At 43.4% G+C, this 23,500-nt stretch overlaps 1 protein-coding gene across 5 annotated transcripts in view; it reads right to left on the bottom strand.

Annotated features, from left to right (window-relative positions):
* Window positions 1-23,500, bottom strand: part of KCNQ5 (potassium voltage-gated channel subfamily Q member 5) — a 661,517-nt gene that overhangs the window by 65,772 nt on the left and 572,245 nt on the right. For 3 of the 5 annotated variants that reach the window (XM_044291364.1, XM_044291368.1, XM_044291369.1), the window contains exon 10: window positions 17,023-17,079. The exons of the other annotated variants lie outside the window; for them this stretch is intronic. In XM_044291364.1, the coding sequence (XP_044147299.1) occupies window positions 17,023-17,079 (57 nt within the window). The remainder of the gene's footprint in view (window positions 1-17,022; window positions 17,080-23,500) is intronic. 5 annotated transcript variants of the gene reach the window in all.

Here is a 23,500-nt window from a genome sequence, read left to right as displayed (position 1 = left end):
TTTCACCTGGAAAAACAATGTGAACTAAGTATGCTGACATGTAAAGCGGCGCTCGGGGATCTCACTGCATTTACTATTATCCCCGGGCGCTGCTCCGTTCTCCCGTTATGCCCTCTGGTAGGAAAAAGAGACGCCCACAGGACAAGGGCAGACACTGCCTACTATAACTTACAGAGCGAAGATACCAGAGGGCATAACGGGAGAACGGAGCAGCGCCCGGGGATAATAGTAAGTGCAGTGAGATCCCCGGGCGCCGCTCTACATGTCAGCATACTTAGTTCACATTGTTTTTCCAGGTGAAAGGTCCTCTTTAACGTCATCTCACGTCAAAAAGAACTTATTTATCTGAGGAAATAGTCGGACTTAGATGTGAATTGTATCAATTAGGTTGTCTACAATTCACCAGGTCATGATTTTAAGAATTTATGACAAATTTTCAATTTTTTTTTAATGGTTAATTATTTTTATGACCATAATTAATAATTCTTAATTGAATAATTACTTCCCGACATTTAGTGGGTTTTTCCACTTCGGTAGCCGCTCCTTCGTTCACTGCGGCACCTGAGGACTTCACGTCCTCCAACACCTCTACCTTAACTTCGTCATCCTTGGTTTTCTTGGACACGGCATCATATACTTGCCCTCTTAAATCCTTTTCCTCTTTCTCATCGAGGTAGGAGGTAACAGGGACAACAGAGACTTCACTAGACTCGCAGACTTCTGGCATTTTCTCCAGAGGCTCACTTAGGAAATGGTTCTCCTTTAAGTCTCTTGGCCTCTGCATCCACATCAGCCCCATCCATGGGTTCAGCAGAAAGATCTTCCGTCTTCTCTGCCTTTGTCGGCACAACGGCGCCACCATCTCCAGATCCCTTCTTAACAGGCTCTGGCTTAGACTTCTCCAACTCATAGACGTTCTTCCCGACGTCATCCTTTGAGCTCATAAGATCTTCCATCTCTGCTCTGAGTTGCTTGCTCAGCCTTTTAAACTCATCTTGCTCCTCTTGCGCTTCATCAAGGGATCTAGCCAAGGAGAGGGCCTTGGTCTCTTTTCCCCGAGCACCCGCCTTTGCTTGGTCATGTTCTTCGGCATATCGGGCCAAGATGTAGTTCTCTTCAGCCCAGGCCTGGTCAAACTTCTTCTGTTTTTTCTTATTTTTTTGCACCAGTTTGTTGGAAAGCGCCCCGCTCTTGGGCCTCCTGGTCCAACTGCTACTTGCTGGGTTCTGTGGCAGCAGATATAGGAGTATCACCATTCTTTTTTGGAGACCCTGTGGGGATTCCACCCAGAGTGCCTTCAAGCACTTTATATGTGTCTACCGCAGTTTTCTGTATTTCTTTGGTGCCTTTGCTTTTCACCTGGATATCAGACTGTAGACCCTTCAGCTCACTCATTTCTCCTCCCTTGACCCCTCTGCAGCCTTCTTCGGTGACTCTGTGGAGACAGCTAGTCTTTCCTTTATCAGATCTAGGGACTGTATAGAGAGGAAGGAATCATCTTCCTGCTTGCAGCTGTACCGACATGTCAGGTCATTTACCACGGCCTGGGTATGGGTCTCAGACATTAGACTGAAGTCTCCCTACTTAACTCTTGTCATGTCAGATACAACTGTCATCTGGTTGCTACTAGTAACCACCTCAACTTCGCAAGACTTCGACCTGGTAGCTTCCCTCTCGGAGTTGCTAATGGTCACAGCGCATAAGTCACCTATGCCGCTCGTGTCATTGTTAATGCTGCCCTCCAGGGGCACTGACAAGTTAATCCCTACCTGGGACATTACTTTATTGATCATAGAACACTGTGGAGACTGCACATCCACCTCTGGTACGTGTGGTACATCCTCTAGGACTGCCACCCTTTCTTGCACGTTCACCAGAGTAGGATTGTTCCACTCTGTTCTCACAATATTTATGAACCCTTCTGCCTGTTTTATAATTTTTCCTCCAGGGGGCGCTATTTCCCCAACCACATCCTGCAACGGAAAAGGCATGTCGTCATCATCATCATCACCTATTTCACAAGACGTCACATTTTCATTTTGCATTTTATCAGCACCATTGTTTCTAATAGTCACTTCATTTAAAGGGCCAGAAACCACTTCTGCAGGAGTTTCACCACTAGCTGCAGTAGTGTTTCCCCACAGTCCCATACCAAAAGGAAACCACGGCCCTACTTCACCTCATGTACGAGCACCTTAACATCAAGTTCACTTTTTTTTTTGCAAAAGTCCACATTGTCATTATGCTATTCAAGTAACTTGACACTTTCACTTTGCATCTTATCTTCACCCTTGTTCTCAATGTGCAGCTCCTTCACATCATCATTTAAAGGAACAGGTACATGTTCTGCAGGAGTTTTGTCACTCTCTGCAGAAGTGTCTTCATTACTTAAAACCTCCAAGCATAAGGGAAAATTACGGCCCACCATTCCCTCATGTATGAGCGTATTTGTAACATCAGGTTCACAAGTCCCAGTTCTCACTAGAGACTCCCTCTCATTGAGAACCACCTGATAGTCCGTATTATCCACATAATTGTCCCAAACATTTAATATTTTATCAGTCTCTCGGACGGCTATCAAGCTACCTCTTACCCGGGCTAGCATGGGATCTCTGACTTTCACCACTCCAAACCTAGCTTTGATCACAGGCTCTTTGAGCAACCAGAAACCTTCTCCCCTGCAGGTTCCTGCGAGGGAGTAACCGCAACAGGCTTACCCGCCTATTCAGACACTCCGTTTTTCCCAATGTCATACACTTCCTGGGACGGTTTCTCACCTCAGTGATTTTTTTTGTCACTGATGCAGGCGATTTCCACTGCGGCCGGCTCACGGTCACTGGAACTGCCACAAAACTATTAACAGGAACAGTCTTACCGCCTGACGTTGTGGATTCGGGAGACAATGATATTCCCAGGACCTCTCTACCAAAATCACCAGCCTTCTCTTGGTTCCTGTTATCCCGAACACCAGCAACCGTTGCTACCGGAAACAGCATGGCCTGGAGTCCCGACTTTTCCTGGACGGTCACTCCAGCCACACCCTTTTGGACTCTGTGCACAGTCGCAGGTAATATAGGAACTCCGGAAAACCACACTGTTTTCCATCTTGTCTTCCTGAAGGTTGCCCTTGGCAACGGCATACATTTTTGTCTCTGGACCTCCAACCTCAGAACTTGAAGCATTCTCTCCGCTCCATAGCTGCCAAAATAATGGAAAGTCTTTGCCCAGTATAAATTCCTCCCTCAGGGTCTCACATATCAAGAGCTTCCATTTACAAGAGCTTCCGTTACAAAGGCCAGGGCCACCTTGGTATCTGTTTTTGGCCCCCTCTCCAGAAATTCCAAAACTTCGGGCCTGACCCGAGACACTTGTTGGCGGGAGTCAAGCGTAACCCAGCCCCGGGAGTCCCCCAATCACCGTCTCGCAGAATCTCTCCCATGGGCTCTCCCAAGCTGCCATTTTGATAATTTCTTTTACTGTGCTTCTGGCCCTTTAAATCCCTGCACAGCTTGCACCTCAGAAAAAAAAGGTCCAGATTAACACCAGCAGTTTTCCAGCAGCACCTGCTCCAGCGAACTAGCAGGCTTCCGGCCCTTTAAATCACTGCACAGCAACACAGCAATTCCTTGGCAACATTCAGCAGCACCTGCTCTTTTCCATCAGGTCGTTGCCCCTAGCAACCTGCTGTTGTTATTGCACGCATCCTCCACCAAATGTAAGGGATCAACTCTTTTTCGGGGGTCATTCTCACAATTAGCTTCGCCACAGCCGGACTGCAGGTCCAAAACGTGAGATTTCTTTTCACAGCAACAAAAAAACAGTACAAAATAAAAACCTGCCCGTCTGGGCTCTACCTAAACATAACATAACCCTACCTTACTTATAGCAACATGCGGCTTTCTTAGCCAGTACAACAGCACTTCCAGGCTGTAACAAAGTCCAGTACCTTTGGGGGATTGTGGCCCAGAAGTCCGCCTGACTCTGGCCTAGCGAAAGTTCAGGCTAACACCTAGGCCCGTGGCCCCTCAGCCAGGCCGGCTGACACCACTCTTCCAGAGCCTCCAGCATGCCTCTGTTGCACAAAGAAGCTCTCTCTTTGGCCTCATGAACACAGCCGTTGTTTTGGTCCGCATCCAAGCAGCAGTTTTGGCGACTCGGATGCAGACCCATTCACTTCAATGGGGCCGCAAAAGATGCGGACAGCACACAGAGTTGGTCAGTTCCGTGGCCCAGCAAAAAAGAACTATAACCTGTCCTATTCTTCTCCACACTTTGCGGACAAAAATAGGCAGTTATATTAAAGGCTGTCCGTGCCGTTCCGCAAATTGCGGAATGCACACGGACGCCATCCATGTTTTGCGGATCTGTGATTTGCAGACCGTAAAACACACAACGATCATGTACACGAGGACTTTGACTGGCAGTCTGGGCTGTGCTCTTATCCCATACTGATTGTGTCACCTTCTGCTGACTCAGACCTGATGACTGATGGGGAAGACACACAAACTCCTGCCATGAATCTCCCCTAGCAGCTATGAGGCCTGTCACTGCCTCACAGTCCCCTTTTCTGCTGGTACGATTCCATCTTCTCTGGTTCCGGTCTCGGCATGGCCAGAAGTGTTACATGATGCCGGCTCCCTGCAGGTCACCACTGGCCTTATTGGTCATGTGTCATGCCTGCAAACGTCACCACTGTGGCCACTAATTGGCTGGCAGCAGTGACATGCATGAAGTTGCTATGTCATACTTCCAACCAAGCATGGACTTGGCAGCAAAGTTGTGTGTGGTAGTAGAATCTCACCTTACCTTTGTGGAGATAACAGAACAGTCCAAAAGATGATGGATATGGGAAATGCTGATTCTGTACAAAACATACTTCAAAGGGACATTTCCATCTTGGATATTGTTGGCCTATCACTAGGATAGGCCATCAATGTCAAGTGTAGGTCAACTGTCTAGGACCCGCTCCTATCTCCAGAATGGGACTTCGAAGTGAACAGAGAGCAATTGCACGTGTGCGGCCACACTCCATTCACTGCAATGGTAGTTCCGAAAACTGCAGACCAGTGGCTCAGCTATTTCCGGCAGTTCCATAGTAGTGAAAGGAGAGGTGGCTGATCTTGCGCAATCTAGAAAAGAACGGGTCCCAGTGTTCTAGTGATATACCGTCAATGTCCCACATCGGCCACACACTTTAAGTATTGCCGCACGGGGTAGAAGTTCCACTGTGGATTTCTTTTTGCGGATTTAAGATTTGCAACACAGTTTTTTTTTTTTTTTTAATCTTATCCACTTTGCAGCTACTGAAAAATGTTGCGGATTTACCTGGTGCAGTTCCACTTTGAAAAATCCTCAGCGCTTACACCAAGCATGGCCGTTACAGCCACTAGGCCACAAATTTCTATAGGTCAATCAAAGTAGACATATTTCCAAAGCACCAGAAATCCAATAAAACTTACTGTTTTATTAGCCATAGCGTAAAGCAGGGGTGCACAAAGTTTTTGGGTTGGGGGCCACATTGCCAGACTGAACCAATGACAAATGCCGAAAATAAAATTTAAAGGGGTATTACCAACTAAAACACGGTATTTATGGCATATTGAACATACTGGACTCCCATCTAATGGAAGAATACATGAAAAATACATGTGAGCAGCCACAAGACATAGACATACATGGTTGTCACCAGATGGTTGGGAGCTGCACAGAATGGTATCAAGGGCCGCAGGTTGTGCACCCCTGGCGTAAAGGCATAAAAAGGCAAAATAGCCGCTATACTGGAGCCTTGGAAATTTGCTCAGCTTGTTTATATACCAGTAAATGGAATGCCACATCAAGTTAAGAGTAGTGTAGAGAACACGCGGCAGATCCATTGGTCAATGGATTGGCCACTAAAGGGGTTGTCAAGGAATTGAAAAACATGGCTGCTTTCTACTAAAAACAGTGACATACTTGTCACCAGGTTGTGTGCAGTATTGCAGCTCAGCCCCACTCCTGTCAATGGAAATAAACTGCAATACCAGAAATGGCTGTTGTATAAGCATAGTGCTGTTTCTGGGAGACATGATTTTAAATTCTGAACAACCCCTTTAAGTATAAGTATCTTGTCATTTTTAGAAGTTTAGTTTCAGCTTTTCGTGGAGCAGAAGTGCCCACCTTAAATCCATAGCTTCATCTAAATGGTTCCCACTGATCAGGATATACACAGATGTTTTCTCACAGGCCTCTCCTGCAGTGTGCTTGCATGCTCAGGTCCTGGCAATTGTTGTCATAGAACCTGCATAGGAAATAAGCTCCAATTATCTCTGCGCATGCGTGCGCAGTGAGTTATACCTCATAGTAAGTCACAGGGTGGGTCATGACAACTGCTGACCTGAGCTTGCAGGCAGATTGCAGAATGGTCTGGTAAAAGACACCTGTGGATCTCTTGAGCGGCAAGGACTAAATAGGTTAAGTCTTTCGGTTTGGAGTGGCTACTTCCACTCCAGTCAAAATCTGGATTTGTAGTCGTTGCTTACTGCATCACTTTAAACTGGTTGTGTCGCCTTAGCGAGTGGCATCTATCATGTAGAGAAAGTTAATACAAGGCACTTACTAATGTATTGTGATTGTCTATATTGCTCATATGTGCAAGCACAGCCACTGCTGCTGGATTGCAGGTTGGTCATAACCGTGGAAACAAGCCATGTATAATGTGATGAAAAAAGAAATCCAAACAGCAAAAGAGCCAATATGGATAATAACAATACATAGATTGTAAGCTCTTGCGGGCAGGGTCCTCTACTCCTTTGCACCAGTCTGTTAAGAGTTTATTGTATTTTATATTTGTGTAACTGAATGTACAGCACCATGGAATTAATTGCGCTTTAAAATAAATAATAATAACAACAACATATTAGTAAGTGCCTTGTATTAACTTCTTCTATGTAATAAATGCTATTTGCTGAAGTGACACAACCCCTTAAGTCAATAATTTTTAAATTAGTAAAGCCATTTTTCTCACATGTTAAAGCTTTTACTTTTATATTAAACATGCCTCCCAATTCACAAAGCTTTTCTAGTTAAAAATAACTATTACTCACGACATGCTTTATGCATGCACTTATAAATAATCAACATGCAAGCTGTTCCAAAAAACGATTACAAAAAATAGGCTGCATGCTGCAGTTATTACAAAGGAGTTAAACATACAATAGTTAATCCAGTGGTTATTTCACTGTACTAACACCACCATGATTTGTAATGCAGAGAAGTCAACTAGAAGTACTAACAAATAATATAACTAAAAGTTAAGAAAATCCAAAAGGATCCCTTCTTTTGCAACACAAATGTAAAGTATTCACAGTACTTTTTATCAATCACCTTCCTCATGTAATCATTAAAGAACAGTACCACTGAACTTTGAAAAAACTTTTGCTATGTCATAGGACATATCATATGTTTTGATAGTTGGGGGTCTGAGTGCTGAGACCACCGATTACTAGAATGAGGAGAAAGAAGCAGGTGCTCTCTCTCTTCTCGCTGCAAGAAATGGGCTCAGTAGAAAGTATATGGGTCCATCTCGATTCCTTTTCTGACATTAAGGCCCCTTTCACACGAGCGTGACAGATTAGGTCCCATGCGTTCAGGGTGCGTTCAGTGAAACACGCATCATTTTGCAAACAAGTTCAGTTAGGCCCCTTTCACACGGGCGAGTTTTCCGTGCGGGTGCGATGCGTGCGGTGAACGCATTGCACCCGCACTGAATCCTGACCCATTCATTTCTATGGGGCTGTGCACACGAGCGGTGATTTTCACGCATCACTTATGCGTTGCGTGAAAATCGCAGCATGCTCCTCTTTGTGCGTTTTTCACGTAATGCAGGCCCTATAGAAATGAATGGGGTTGCGTGAAAATCGCATGCATCCGCAAGCAAGTGCGGATGCGGTGCGATTTTCACGCATGGGTTCTAGGTGACAGTCTATTCACTGTATTATTTTCCCTTATAACATGGTTATAAGGGAAAATAATAGCATTCTGAATACAGAATGCTTAGTATAATAGTGCTGGAAGGGTTAAAAATAATAAAAAAGTTAACTCACCTTCTCCTCTTGTTCGCGTAGAGACCGGTCTGTTCTTTAGCTGTGGCTGAAGGACCTTTGATGACGTCAGATCACATGCTCCATCACCACGGTGATGGACCATGTGATTGGAGCATGTGATCTGACGTCACCTCAGGTCATTCAGTCCACAGCTAAAGAACAGACCGGGATCTACGCTAACAAGAGGAGAAGGTGAGTTAACTTTTTTATTATTTTTAACCCTTCCAGCGCTATTGTACTAAGCATTCTGTATTCAGAATGCTATTATTTTCCCTTATAACCATGTTATAAGGGAAAATAATACAATCTTCAGAACATCAATCCCAAGCCCGAACTTCTGTGAAGAAGTTCGGGTCTGGGTACCAAACATGCGTGATTTTTCTCACGCGAGTGCAAAACGCATGACAATGTTTTGCACTCGCGCGGAAAAAACGCGCATTTTCCCGCAACGCACCCGCCTCTTATCCGGGCAAAAAACATGACGCCCATGTGAAAGAGGCCTTAGTTTTGTCTGCAATTGCGTTCAGTTGTTCATTTTTTTCCGCACGAGTGCAATGCGTTTTTGTGCGTTTTTCAATCTCTTGATAAAAAACGGAATTACAAACAACATCTCCTAGCAACCATCAGTGAAAAACGCATCGCACCCGCACTTGCTGTGTTTTTCACGCAACGCAGAACTGATGTACACATGTACACAAACCCATTGAAATGAATAGGTCAGGATTCAGTGCGGGTGCTATGCGTTCACATCATGCATTGCACCCGCGCGGTAAACTCGCTTGTGTGAGAGGGGCCTAATGAGAGAGAGGACTCTATGTGAGCACTTACCTTCCCTCATTCCAGCGATCAGTGGAGGTTTCAGCACTCAGACCCTCATCAATCAACACCTTTGATAAGTTGCTATGACATATCAAAAACATTTTTAAAGTTCAGTGACACTTTAATTCATGCAGTAAGTCATCATCATTTCTGTAACGGTCATTAAAGAGGTTGTCTGGCAAGAAAGATGTTTTTAAACATAAAATTTATAAAACTTACTATTATACTTTTTTAAATGTGAACCGCTGTCCTGATTTTAGAACCTCTCTCCATGTGTTGGTTATATGCTTGAAGGGGCTGTCTATCTCAGTTTATTCGCTGAGCAAGCCCTCTCCTCGGTCTCTATATTAAAGATAAAGGAACAGTGGGCTGATCCAGACAGACAGCCCCTTCAAGCACATCACAGGCACAGAGGATTAGCGGAAATTCTATTTCTGTGTTGAAATGAAAGTGGAGCTTCTTTGTTTTTTGTTATCTTCCTTGCCATTTTCAATAATAATTTTTTTTTTACAACCTGTTTATTTTTTGCAATTAGTGTAAATACTTCTAGAATTTGAGAATACACAGAGTGGAAATTCTTTTCTTTATATATAGATGTAAAAACGATTCACATTTTGTTTGCAACTTGAGTATAAGAAGTAAAATACTTGGTAAAATGCATACTTACATTTTGAAATGTAACTGCATGCTATTCTGTATTAAGTATCAGTCTGATTATATTAACTCATTAATACAACATTACATGGAATTAGGGCTAGTAAAAACTGAAGCTATTACTGGCCTTAGTATTATTCAGTAAAAATAATGCAATAATGGAAGCTATTTGAAAATTATTGTCAAAATGTTAAGCAGACGTAGAAGGCATCCTTTTCTGCAGACTGATATGTAGTCTATGGAGCCACAAAACTGTGCCATTTCAAGTTGCATTAATTTATGCATTAGGTATGGGAATGTCTGTTGTTTGGTGTAATATTATCAATTCTCCTTATAATCTTACTTTGTATACTCTCAACTGTAGGTTTGGCAGCCCTTTAAGCATTCTATACTTTATTTAGAATTTTACTATAAAGTTATCTAAGGAACAGAAAGCAGAAAACCAGCAAAGACAAGAAAAAAATCTAAAGAAGAAAGACTATAAAAGTGGGAAACAGAACAAACAAGAAGAGAAGCTAGGAGAGAAATGTAGAATTGGTCTGAATCAATTTACTAGGCTGGATGTGCCTAGTTGAACAGGAGATTTCTTACTTTGTATGCTTTGGAAAGTATATCTGAAAGTTAAATGAGTTGACCACTTTATTAAAGAATCTTTAAATGACATAAACATTTGGGCACTAGCATAGGAAACCCAAAGTCTTCTCATTTCCTACCACAGTTCCCCATTTATGTGCCCCCTGCTGCCTATGGATTCCATCTGTAAACTGTGGCTGCTGTGTCCATGGCAATCAAGCTGGTGGCAGTCGCATAATTTAACTATGTGACCACTGCCCCAGACGCAGCCTCTTCTGCGCTTGTGCTGATAGCATTCACATTTACATACACTATATAACAAGAAAATTAGCATGTTTTTCTCAATATCTGACATGAAATCAGAATAAACCTTTCCCGTTTTTGGTCATTTAGGATTACCAAAATTATTATTATTTGCCAAATGCCAGAATAATGAGAGATAATATTTTAAGGCATTTTTATTACTTTCTGCAATGTGAAAAGTTTACATACACTTGATTACTATGCCTTTAAACAATGCTGGACTGCCCATATGATGGTGTCATGTGTTTGGAAGCTTCTGTTTTGTTGGCAACATCTGAGTTAATTAGAGACACCTGTGTATGTATTTAAATGCACACCTGAAACACACTGCTTCTTTGAGTAGCATCATGGGAAAGTCTAAAGAAATCAGCCAAGATAACAGGAGGAGAATTGTGGACTTGCACAAGTCTGGCTCAACCTTGGGTGCGATTTCAAGATACCTGAAGGTGCCTTGTTCATCTGTACAAACAATTTTACGCAAGTACAAGCAAGATGGAAATGTCCAGCCATCATACCCTCAGTAAGGAGACGGGTTCTGTGTCCCAGAGATGAACGTGGTTTGTTCCGACATGTGCATATCAACCCAAGAACAAAAGCAAAAAACCTTGATGATGATGGGGGAAGCTTGTAAGATTGTGTCAATATCTACAGTAAAACGAGTACTGTACCGACATGGGCTGAAAGGCTACTCTGCCAGGAAGAAGCCATTACTCCAAAAGAAACATAAAAAAAACTGATTAATGTTTTCAAATGCACACAGGAACAAAGACCTACATTTTTGGAGACATGTCCTGTGGTCTGACAAAACTAAAATTGAACTTTTTGGCGTTCATCGTTACATTTGGAGGAAAAAGGGAGAAGCTTGGAAGCCTAAGAACACCATCCCAACTGTGAAACATGGGGGTGGCAGCATCATGTTGTGGGGTTGTTTTGGTACAGGAGGGACTGGTGCCCTTCATAAAATAGATGGCATCATGAGGAAGGAAGATTATGTGAAATACTGAAGCAACATCTCAAGTCATCAGCCAGGAAGCTAAAGCTTGGGCGGAAATGGGTCTTCCAAATGGACAATGACCCGAAGCATACTGCCAAACTGGTTACAAAGTGGCTTAAAGAGGTTGTCTCATCATCCTAGCAATATGCCCCCATTGTCTTATAGGTGCGGATCCCACAGCCCACACCTATATCGAGAATGGAACCCAGCAAGGTGGTGGCTGGAGGGCTCCGGTTCGGCCACCACCAAGCCGGCTCCCCATAGAAATGAATGGGAGTGTACCGCGCTCACATTAATTTCTATGGGCCGACGGAAATAGCTGAGCCAGCACTCGGCTGATTACTCCGGCCCCATAGAAAATGAATGGAGGGTGGCTGTGCATGCTCAGTGCACCCTCCTTCACTTGCGGGGCTCCGTTCTCAATATAGGTGCGGGTCCCAGCGGTGGGACACGCACCTATAAGACAATGGGGGCACATCCTGCTGATATGCACTCATTGTCCATGATGAGACAATCCATTAAGGACCTTGTCATTTTTCCTTGTCATTTTTCACCTTAAGGACCAGACCATTTTTTGGAAATCTGACGTGTTACTTTATGTGGTAATAACTTTAAAACACTTTTACTTATCCAGGCCATTCTGAGACTGTTTTCACGTCACATATTGTACTTCATGATAGCGGTAAAATTGAGGCCAAAAATTTCTATTTTATTTATAAAAAATAAAAAAATTTCCCACAAATTTTAAAGTTTCAAATTTCCAAATTTCAGCTTCTCAACTTTTATAATAGATAGTAATAACTCCAAAAAGAGTTATTACTTTACATTCCCCATATGTCAACTTCATGTTTGGATCATTTTGTGAATGCTATTTTATTTTTGGGGACGTTAAAAGGCTTAGAAGTTTAGAAGAAAATCTTGAAATATTTAAGAAAACTTCCAAAATCCACTTTTTAAGGACCAGTTCTACCCAATTTAAGAAACAACACCACTCAAGTTATTCAAAACTGATTTTATAAACTTTGTTAACCCTTTAGGTGATCCACAAGAATTAATGGAAAATGGAGATGAAATTTCAGCATTTCACTTATTTTGGCAGATTTTCCATTTTAATCCATTTTTTTTCCAGTAACAAAGCAAGGGTTACCAGCCAAACACTACTCAATATTTAAAACCCTGATTCTGTAGTTTACAGAAACACCCCATATGTGGTCGTAAAACTGCTGTACGGCCACGCGGCAGGGCACAGAACGGAATTAATGCCATATGGTTTTTCAAGGCAGATTTCACTGGAATTATTTTAAGCTGCCGTGTCACATTTGAAGACCCCCTGATGCACCCCTGGAGTAGAAACTCCAAAAAAGTGACCCCATTTTAGAAACTACATATCTCAAGGTATTCAAAACTGATTTTACAAACTTTGTAAACCCTTTAGGTGATCCACAAGAATTAATGGAAAATGGAGATGAAATTTCTGAGTTTTACTTTTTTGGCAGATTTTCCATTTTAATCAATTTTTTTAAGTAACAAAGCAAGGGTTAACAGCCAATACTTAATATTTATTACCATGATTATGTAGTTTACAGAAACACCATATATGTAGCTGTAACCTGCTGTACGGCCACACGGCAGGGCGCAGAAGGAAATGAACGCCATATGGTTTTTGGAAGGCAGATTTCACTGGAATAATTTTAAGCTGCTGTGTCACATTTGATGACAACCTGATGCACCCCTAGAGTAGAAACTCCCCAAAAATTATCCCATTTTGGAAACTACGGGATAAGGTGGCAGTTTTGTTGGTCCTATTTTCAGGTACATATGATTTTTGGTTGCACTATATTACACTTTTTGTGAGGCAAGGTAACAAAAATAGCTGTTTTGGCACTGTTTTTATTTTTAGTTATTTACAATGTTCATCTAACAGGTTAGATCATGTGGTATTTTTATAGAGCAGGTTGTTACGGACGAGACAATAGCAAATAGCAATGAAAGTTTTTGGGTTGTTTGTTTTAGTTTTATATAATAAACCTTTTTTGACACCATTTTTATTATTATTATTTTTTACGGTGTTCACCCGGGGGGTTAGGTCATGTGGTATTTTTATATAGCAGGTTGTTACACGGAAATACCTAATATGTCTACTTATTTTCATTTATTTAAGTTTTACACAATAAGAGCATTTTTAAAACAAAAAAAATGTTTTAGTGTCTCCATAGTCTTAGAGCCATAGTTTTTTTTTTTTTTTGGCTGATTTTCTTAGGTAGGGTAGTATTATTTGCAGAATGAGATGACGGTTTTATTGGCAATATTTTGGGGTGCATATGATTCTGTTGATTGCTTGCTATTAAACTTTTTGTGATATAAGGTGAGAAAATGGCTTTTGAGATAGTCTTTATGAAAAAAATGTTATGGTGTTCACCAGAGGGGTTACGTCATGTGATATTTTTATAGAGCAGGTTGTTACGGATGCGGCGATACCTAATATGTATCATTTATTTTAATTTTTTAAGTTTTATACAATAATATAATTTTTGAAACAAAAAATCATGTTTTAGTGTCTCCATAGTCTAACAGCCATATTTTTTTTTTTTTTTTGGCCGATTGTCTTAGGTAGGGTATCATTTTTTGCAGGATGAGATGACGGTTTTATTGACACTATTTTTGGGTGCATAAGACTTTTTGAGTTAAACTTTTTGTGATATAAGGTGAGAAAAAATGGCTTTTGACACTTATTTGATTTTTTTACAGTGTTCATCTGAGGGGTTAGGTCATGTGATATTTTCATAGAGCAGGTTGTTACGGATGTGGCGATACCTAATATGTATCATTGTTTTTATTTATTTAAGTTGTACACAATAATATCACTTTTGAAACAAAAAAAATCATGTTTTTTTTAGTCTGAGAGACATTTTTTTTATTTTATGGGTGATTGTCTTAGACTGGGGCTCAATTTTTGCAGGTTTGATTGGCACTATTTTGGGGTGTATATGTCTTTTTGATCGCTTGCTATTACACTTTTTGTGATGTAAGGTGCCAAAAAATAGCCTTTGACACTTTTTTTTTTTTTACAGTGTTCATGAGGTGACGATTAGATTAGTACTTTTTGGGGGGCATACGCCTTTTTGATCGCTTAGTGTTGCACTTTTAGTAATGTAAGGTAACAAAAAAATTGCTTTTTTTAGCATAGTTTTTATTTGATTTTTTCGACTTTATTTTGGGAAAAGGACGCTTTTTTTTTTACTTAAAACTTTTTGGGGTAAAACTATTTATTTATTTTTACTTTTTTTTTCACTTTATTATTTGTCCCACTCTGGGACTTCAACATTACAGGGTCTGATCCCTGTTTCATTGCAGCACAATACATCTGTATTGTGCTGTATTGAACTGTTAGTGTCTTACACTGTAAGATGCTAACAGTTGCCTAGGAGACCCAGCCTGGGGGCTGGGCCTCTTAGGCATCTGTACATGCCAGACTCCAAGCCTTGGAATGGCTTGGGGCTTCCATGGCAACCATCAAGTCCCTGCCACAGAAGCGCAGGGACCTGATGGATGGGGTGAGGGAGCGCAACCCTCCCATATGCCGTGGCCATGGTTAGCGCTGACCGCGGCATATGAGGTGTTAATCCACCGGCATCAGCGTTATTACCAATGCTAATGGATGCAGCTGGGCACCGCACGTGGGGGGGAGGAGGGACTGCAGGACGAGAATGCTTGTCCTGGGGCACCAAGTACCGGCCCTTTAGAACGAGCATTCTCGTCCTGGGTCCTTAATCTGTTAAGGATAACAAAGTCAATATTTTAGTGTGGCCATTACAAAGCCTTGATCTCAATCCTATTGAAAATTTATGGTCACAGCTGAAAAGGCAGGTGCGAGCAAGGCAACCAACAAACATGGCTCAGTTACACCAGTTTTGTCAGGAGAAATGGGCCCAAATTCAAACCAACTATTGTGAGAAGCTTGTGGAAGGATATCCAAAAAGTTTGACCCAAGTCATACAGTTTAAGGGTAATGGTACCAAATATTAATGAAATGTATGTAAACTTTTGACTTTGCAAAAAGTAATAAAAATTCATTCTCTCTCGCGCTCTCTCATTATTCTGGCATTTGGCAAATAATAATAATTATGGTAATCCTAATTGACCAAAAATAGTAAACGTTTATTCTAATTTCATGTCAGATATTGAGAAAAACATGCATATGTGTATTTTTATATATGTATGTAAACTTCTGGTTTCAACTGTACATGCAGCAGAATCTCCACTGAACTGGGGTGATGTGATAAGAACTAAGTGAGCTTGGGGTTTTCTATGCCAGTGCCAAGACAGCACTCCGGTGTTCTCTTCCTAGGCCAATGAATTTATGTTCTTTAGTCACGTTGCCCAGGCTCAGCTCAGTCCTATTCAAGTGAATGGGGATGAGCTGCAATACCAAGCACAGCCTCTATCCAATGGATGGCACCATGCTTGGTAAACTGCGTGGTACTCAGTGGCCTTTTCAAACAGCGTATATGGGGGTGGGATTGTTTCTAGGAAGAGGCAGCGGCACTCGCCAGAGCACCATGGCCTCTTCAAACAGCTGATGGTGTTGGACCCCCAACAATCTGATATTGAGGATAGGTCATCAATATAAGAATCTTGGGAAACCCTTTAAAATACTAAAGCTTGCCACTAAAGTCAAAGTAATATCATTGGCAATCAATAATTTATTAAATATTTATGTGTTCACAGTTTGCATAAGTGTCTGATTGGTGGGGGTTTGATCACTGGGATCCCCATCAATTCAAAAAACTGAATGGATCAGTGGTCACACATGCCTGTTGCCACTCTATTTGATTATATAGGACTGCTGGGGGTAGCTGAGCACTGTACTCGGGTATCTTTGGAAGTCCCATAAAATTTAATGGAATGGAGCCTCAGTGAACTGACACTCCATTCAAATGGGGGACATGGTAATCTCCTCCACAATACCTATGGGCTTTCCTGCGTCCAGGAACAAAATCTTACAAATTACATTCCCTGTTAATATTATCCTCCAAATTGTAGACATTTTATGTGGTCTGTCAAAAAACAAAATGCGCATATTGCATATACAATCCACACAATCTAATGAAGCACAAGCCTAGCGGCATAGCACTGACTGCCGTTTAGCATAATGTAACAGGTCTATCCTGGTTTTAATCCCTTTTTATTGACACCAGTCATTTTTAATTATCCCATCTGTTCAGTATCTGTTTTAGCTACTAATATGAAGGGGTGTTGTGTTTCATTATGAGGAACACAAGGGCGATTTCATTTAGACAAGCCTGCATGTTCAGTTATTCATTCTCATATCAAATTCTATTTTTAAGACAACATCATGTCTGGGAAGTGGCAAGAACAAACTGCCAGCATACAATACAGCATCACAGGCAGCAAGCAGCAGAGAACGTTGCAAGCAGATTGAGAGTTCCACAAAATCCAAAATTAAGGCCAAGGAAAGGAGAGAGATTAGGCAAAGACAGATTAGAGAGTACAAAGCACAGGAAGAAGTCGCCCGTCATGCACCTTCTATCAGCTGGCATTCTCAGATGTCATATGAGGAGACAGGATGCTGAATACCTAAGGTTCCGAGAGCTGTATATCCTGAAGAGCTTCTGCTTATTACTACAAAGCTTACTAGGAGTGAGGGGAAATAGAGGATCAGATTACTAAGCATGGCACTCTCAGGAAATGTGTTAGATCTCATTACGTAGTATTATTACAGTTTATTAAAGATGCACCATCCATGCAGAGAAACTTCACACAGTATTTGCAAAAAACAAAACAATTACGACAGCCGGCAGATTATGAGATTGGCATGTCCTATGTGTTATCAACAAACTGTGTTAATGTTTTTCCATTTCTATAAGATTAAATGTTGAGCCAGTAGATGGCTGAAATTACATAATGAATAGTAACATAGTAACATAGTATATAAGGCCGAAAAAAGACATTTGTCCATCCAGTTCAGCCTGTTATCCTACTATGACCCAAAAGTGAATGGGCACCTTATTATATACAACCATTGTAAAAGATAGTATTAGTAGGGTCTGGGAGCCGAGGCCTCCACTAAATACTAGAAGTGATCCCATCATCCACTCTTGGCTCTATCTTCACAAAGAGGCAACCATCACAGTCTATGGTTGAGCAGAGGGCCATGGAAACTAATGGGACAAGACAGTATGAAGATGTTGCCTCTAATAGTGGTTGTACTCTGACACCCACTAATACTAGACATCTTCTAATATGTCCCTATGCCATTCAGAGAATGGAATTTTGTTCACAAAAAAGCACACTCACAAGTTACATTCGCACAATGGTCTGGTGCGATCGTCACATGCAATTTTTTTCCCCACAACCTGGGGTTGAAGTGGATACATGTCATAGGAAAAGCTCTAAAGTGTGTTATATCTAATGAGAAAAATGTTTTATGACAAAATGACCGTTCTTAAAGAATGATGATGTTGAGGGGGTAGGCCTAGCTTTGTTAGAGAGAAATAGTCATGTTCTATATGAAGTCTGATTTTCATTATTTACATTCATCATGGGATAAAACCTGGGTCAATGTTCAGTCCAAATGCTATCCATTGTAAAAGTGACCACATCCTTAAATGGAGTCTGCCAGCGGTTTTGACAATGCTAAACTATTTTTCGCAGTAGGTAGGGACTGAGCAGAGCAATACAAGTTTTCTTGTCAGGAGTAGTGAGAATATAAAGATTTATTTTGACAGATTCTGCTACTCAAGTGCACTGGAGGTGGAACATCAGTATGAAGTGTTGTCTACATTAAGCTGCTCATAGCCCCTCCCCTGCTCTGTGTGACAACTGTAGTGGTCTCCTGGTTGGATGCTACAGTAGGCACTATGGGGTGGGGGCTGTAAAGCAGCTCAATGCAGAGAGCACTTCAGAGTGAAGCCTCACCCTGGGCACTTGCAAGTGGAGAATTTTACTGAATAAAACTTAATATTCTGACTACTCCTGATAAGAAAAGCTCCATATGAAGGCATTAGAGATGAGTGAATCGCAGTTGACAAAGTGGAATTCGATTTGAATTTCAGAAAAAACTCGATTCGAATCCGAATTTCCTCACGCTTCGTGGTAACAAATCGCTAAAATGGCTGCTGCACATGTTAGGACATGGAGCAAGGAACTCTGGGAATGAGGGATAACCCACAATGCAATGCATGCAGCCAATCAGCAGCCAGCCCTGTGATGTCAAAGCCCTATAAATAGCTTGCTATTTTCCAGTGTACTTACTGCAGGGAGAGACGTCAACAGGCGCTAGGGACAGTGGTAGAAAAGACTTAAAAACTTTTATTTTGCTGTATAGTAGTTCAGGTAAAGGGAGGAATCATTGAAGCAGAACAAGGTTCAGTAGGGGAGTTTACAACCTGGTTAATAGGATCCAGAATTGACATTATACTGCTCTGTAATTCCAGCATACCTTTTTTGTTATTGGGTGCAAGTGCTGTTTGATACAGCCATTAACAGGGTTTATTACGAGCAAGGTCCGACACAGCAATCTCCCATTCTGGTGCACATGTGAGGCCTGGGCTATATCAGCCAGTCTTGGGTGGAGCTCAGAGCTCTCTACCTCCTCCCATTGTATGGATGGTCATATGCTGGAGGTTACTGGGAGATTGCTGTGAGTTGGACCTTGTGCTCCTGTAATTAGCCCACTGGCTCCTGGTATTGCCCATACCCACCCAGGTAGGTTTGGCGTTAGGTCCTGAGCTACGTGAGAAACCTTGGCGTGGTGTTCGGGCTTAGACATGTCCTCCAAGCAGGATATGTTGGCTAATCTCTCAATTTTACACCAGTATGAGGGTTAGTAAGACCGCAGAGTGTCTTTGTTTTTGTTATATAATTTTTACGCAGGCACAAATTGCAGCAGAGTAAGGGGGCGTGGCAGCAGGAGTTGCAGCGAGAGGTCATGTCTTGACTATCAACCCAACGGTTCTTGAATGGTTGACTCTGTCATCCACTTTGTCCCAAGTGACATCAGACACCCCAGCCAAGAGTCGGTGGGTTTGTCAGACTGCCTTTGTCCTTTTCTGTTCCCCTCAGCCAGAGAAGTATTATGTGCAGTGGGCTCAGCTCCACTATATACAGGTGAAACTCGAAAAATTTGAATATCGTGCAAAGTTCATTTATTTCAGCAATGCAACTTAAAAGGTGAAACTAATATATGAGACTCATTACATGCAAAGCGAGATATTTCAAGCCTTTATTTATTATAATTTGGATGATTATGGCTTACAGCTTATGAAAACCCCAAAGTCACAATCTCTGGTACCCTTTGCTAAGGGGGTATGGATTAATTAGCCCACTAGAGTGTGACACTTTGAGCCTAGAATATTGAACCTTTTCAAAATATTCAAATTTTAAGTTGCATCAATACAACTCCTTTTAAGTTGCATTACTGAAATAAATGAACTTTTGCACGATATTCTAATTTTTCAAGTTTCACCTGTATACAGAGGACGAGCTACTAGAGGACAGTCAGCTGTTATTGGCCAGACAAGATGTGGAGGAGATATCCACCGCTTCCTCCGGTAGGTGGGCAAGTACAGATGAGGAGAGTGGCATGGGAGCTGGTGTTGCGAGCGGTCAGGCTCCTGACCCAGAGACCGTTGATGATGAAGTAGCTGATCACGTTTGGGAGCCGGGTGAATTAGGGGCTTCATCATCATCGGGAGAAGAGGGTGGCAGCTTGCCCGTGAGGCAGCGGCAGAGCCAGCAAGTCGCTAGCGTGGCTGGAAGTCAGCAAGGTGGCAGCAGTGGGAGGTCGGGAGCCAAATGTGCCCAGGGTAGACCACCTGCTTTGCAGGAGCCTACCTGCCCGGAAAGTAGTGGTGTAGGGGTTCACGGAAGCAGCGGCAGTAGTAGTCAGTCAGTGCAGAGTGTTGGGGGTAAAATTACCTACTCAGTGGTGTGGCAGAATTTTGTTAAGCTGCTGAAGGAGGTGAACATGGTCATTTGTAGACTCTGTCAGCAGAAGGTGAAATGTGGCCAGGGTGTCAATGTTGGCACCATAGCCTTGCGTCAACATATGCAGTGTCACCATAAAGTGGCCTGGGAGAACGGTGGCTCCGATGTTGTGGTCCAGCCTGCTGCAGCAACCGCTGCATCACCCAGTGGCACGCACCCAATTTCAGGCAGTCAAGGCTCCACCACCATCTCCTCGTCAGTCATTCCGTCAGCAATCGATCACCAAATCCACTGCCAAGAGAAAAAAGTATGCGTGCACTCATCCAATGGCGCAGAAGCTGAATGTCTTCCTGGCCAAGTTGCTGGTGCTGCAGTCCCTCCCTTTCCATGTGGTGGACTCTGCACCTTTCTGAGAACTGATGGCTTGTGCCGAGCCGAGGTGGAGAGTCCCAAGCCGTCATTTCTTTGCCAAAAAGGCAGCCCTGCACAAGTATGTAGAAGAGAAGGTGGGCCAGTCCTTGAGCCTGTCGGTGTCTGCCAAAGTGCACAGCAGTGCTGACGTGTGGAGCTGTAACTATGGTCAGGGACAATACATGTCCTTTACGGCCCACTGGGTGAATGTGGTTCCTGCACAGCCACACCAGTAACTTAGCCAGGTGATGGCGCTTCTGCCTTGACATTCTCACGTCGTTGGTCCGCCTCTGCCTCCCTTATCGTCTACCATGTCCTCAGTCTCATCTGCAGGGATAATTCACAGTGTCCCTCCAGCATACCACATATGCAGGGCATGGCAGTGTCATGCTGTTCTACACCTCGTTTGCTTGGGCGAACGGAGTCACACAGAGGAGGAACTGCTCCATGTCCTTCATCAAGAAATCGAATCCTGGCTTTCTCCGCGACAACTCAAAATCGGAACCATGGTGACCAACAACGGGAAGAACATGGTGTCGGTGCTGCGTCAAGGAGGGCTGAGCCATGCGCCCTGCATGGCACAAGTGTTGAATCTGGATGTCAAGCAGTTTCTGAAGTCTTCCACCCATCTGCAAGACATCCTAAAATGGCCTGGAAACCGCATGCACTTCAGCCACTCGTACACCGCAAAACACACCTTCCTTGAGCTACAGCGGCAGAATAGCATCCACCCAACAATGCCTGATGCATCAGACTAGATCATCCATGGCGCCACACCAACACTTTGGCAAAAGAGACCGGTTTCTTCTGGCTACCTGCCTTAGCTACTATTCTGATGCTGCCACCTGCCTGATGCCACACATCTGATGCCAAGTGCTCCTTCTTTCACCCACCATCTTCAGCTGGTATTGGTATTGCCACCCACCTTCCCACTGTGTCACTGGGTCACTCTTTGGTCTCCAGATGCTGCTGCGACCTCCACACTATGCCACCTTGCCACTCTTTACATGCACCTCAGCCACTTGTACGCCGCAAAACACACCATCCTTGAGCTGCAGCGGCAGAATGGCATCTCCCAACATAGGCTGATATGCGACGTTTCCACCCATTGGAATTCCACCCTCCATATGTTGGACCAACTATACGAACAGAGAAAGGCCATAAACGATTTATTGATGATCCAAGCGGACAGGAGTACTCCCTTGTGTAACTTCGATGTCAGCCAGTGGCAGCTCATGCGTGACACCTGCTGTTTGCTCAGGCCATTTGAGGAGGCCAGGACTACGGGATCAACAACGTCATTCCACTGCTTTATGTCCTGGAACAGATGCTGGTAAATCTGGCTGGTTAGGAGATCTGGCTGTCCAGGAAATCTGGCTGGTCAGGGAACTGAAGACATGGCGCCTAGATCCCTAGATCTATCCGAGTCACTTGCACAAATGTCCCGATGCATGCTCACTTGCTGCCACCTCCACACTATGTCACCTTGCCACTGTGCGGTCTCCTGATGCTGCCACCATCTCCACACTATGTCACCTTGCCACTGTCTGGTCTCCTGATGCTGCAGCCACCTCCACACTGTCACTGTGCCATCATGTGGCCTCCTCCTGATGCTGCTGCCGCCACCTCCACACTCTGTCATTGTGCCACTCTGTGGCCTCTTGATGATGCTGCTGCCACCTCCACACTCTGTCATTGGGACCCTCTGTGGTCTCCTCATGCTGCTTCAACCTCACCACTATGTCATAGGGCCACTCTGTGGACTTCTTATGCTGTTCCCACCCACCCCACTTCATGACTGGGCCACTATTTTTCCTTTCGGCCTGGCTGATTTATTTGACCCTTTTTCTGATCTGTCAGAAGGAAGGAAAAATGATACGCACAACGGATCCTGACTATGTAACATCTGAAAGGCCTGCATGACATGGTCTGTATTTTACATCAGAATTGGCTTATGATTTGGTAGCTAAAAACAGGAGTGGGTACAAAACACAGAAGATATTGATGGATTACTGACCAAATGCTGACCAAGTGAAGGTGGATGCTCCACAGGCAGGATCCATTTTTTTGGGGCTATTGTTCTGACGGATCAGAGGAAGGGCAAAATAATCAGTGACGTCAACACAAGCTTACTGCTGACACCCTCTCCACTCTGTCGGGGGGGGGGGGGGGGCTCTACTTGTATAAGCTTTAAATAGAACAGGTTATGTAGACATCTACCTGCATGTGGAATCAGCTACCGACGGTGTAAAAGGATTGCTCTTCTTGACGCTAACATTGATCTATAAGGCTGAGTTCACAATTTATTTGGTCAGTTTTGGCCCCGTAACTGCCCAAATAAGGCTACATTCACACTAGGGGCAGGACAGATCCAACAGGCTGTTCATCCTGTCGGATACATCCTGACGCTATTTTGCCGTGCCGCTGGACTGCCGCTCTGTCCCCATGCTCCGGCGCAACACGGCAGTGCACGGCGAGAGGCCGCAGAACTAAAAGTACTGCATGTCTGACTTTTTAGTCCGGCGGCCTCTCACCGCGCACTGCCGTGCTGCACTGCAGCTCCGCCTCCGTCCCCATTATAGTCAATGGGGACAGAGCGGCAGTCCGGCGGCACGGCGAAATAGCGGCAGGACGGATCCGACAGGGTGAACAGCCTGTCGGATCCATCCTGCCGCTAGTGTGAAAGTACCCTAAATGAAGTGTGCAGTGATTCTAA

This window comes from Bufo gargarizans, chromosome 4 (assembly GCF_014858855.1).
Source record: "Bufo gargarizans isolate SCDJY-AF-19 chromosome 4, ASM1485885v1, whole genome shotgun sequence".
Classification (NCBI taxonomy): Eukaryota; Metazoa; Chordata; class Amphibia; order Anura; family Bufonidae; genus Bufo; species Bufo gargarizans.
This window is presented reverse-complemented; position numbering and strand designations above follow the sequence as displayed.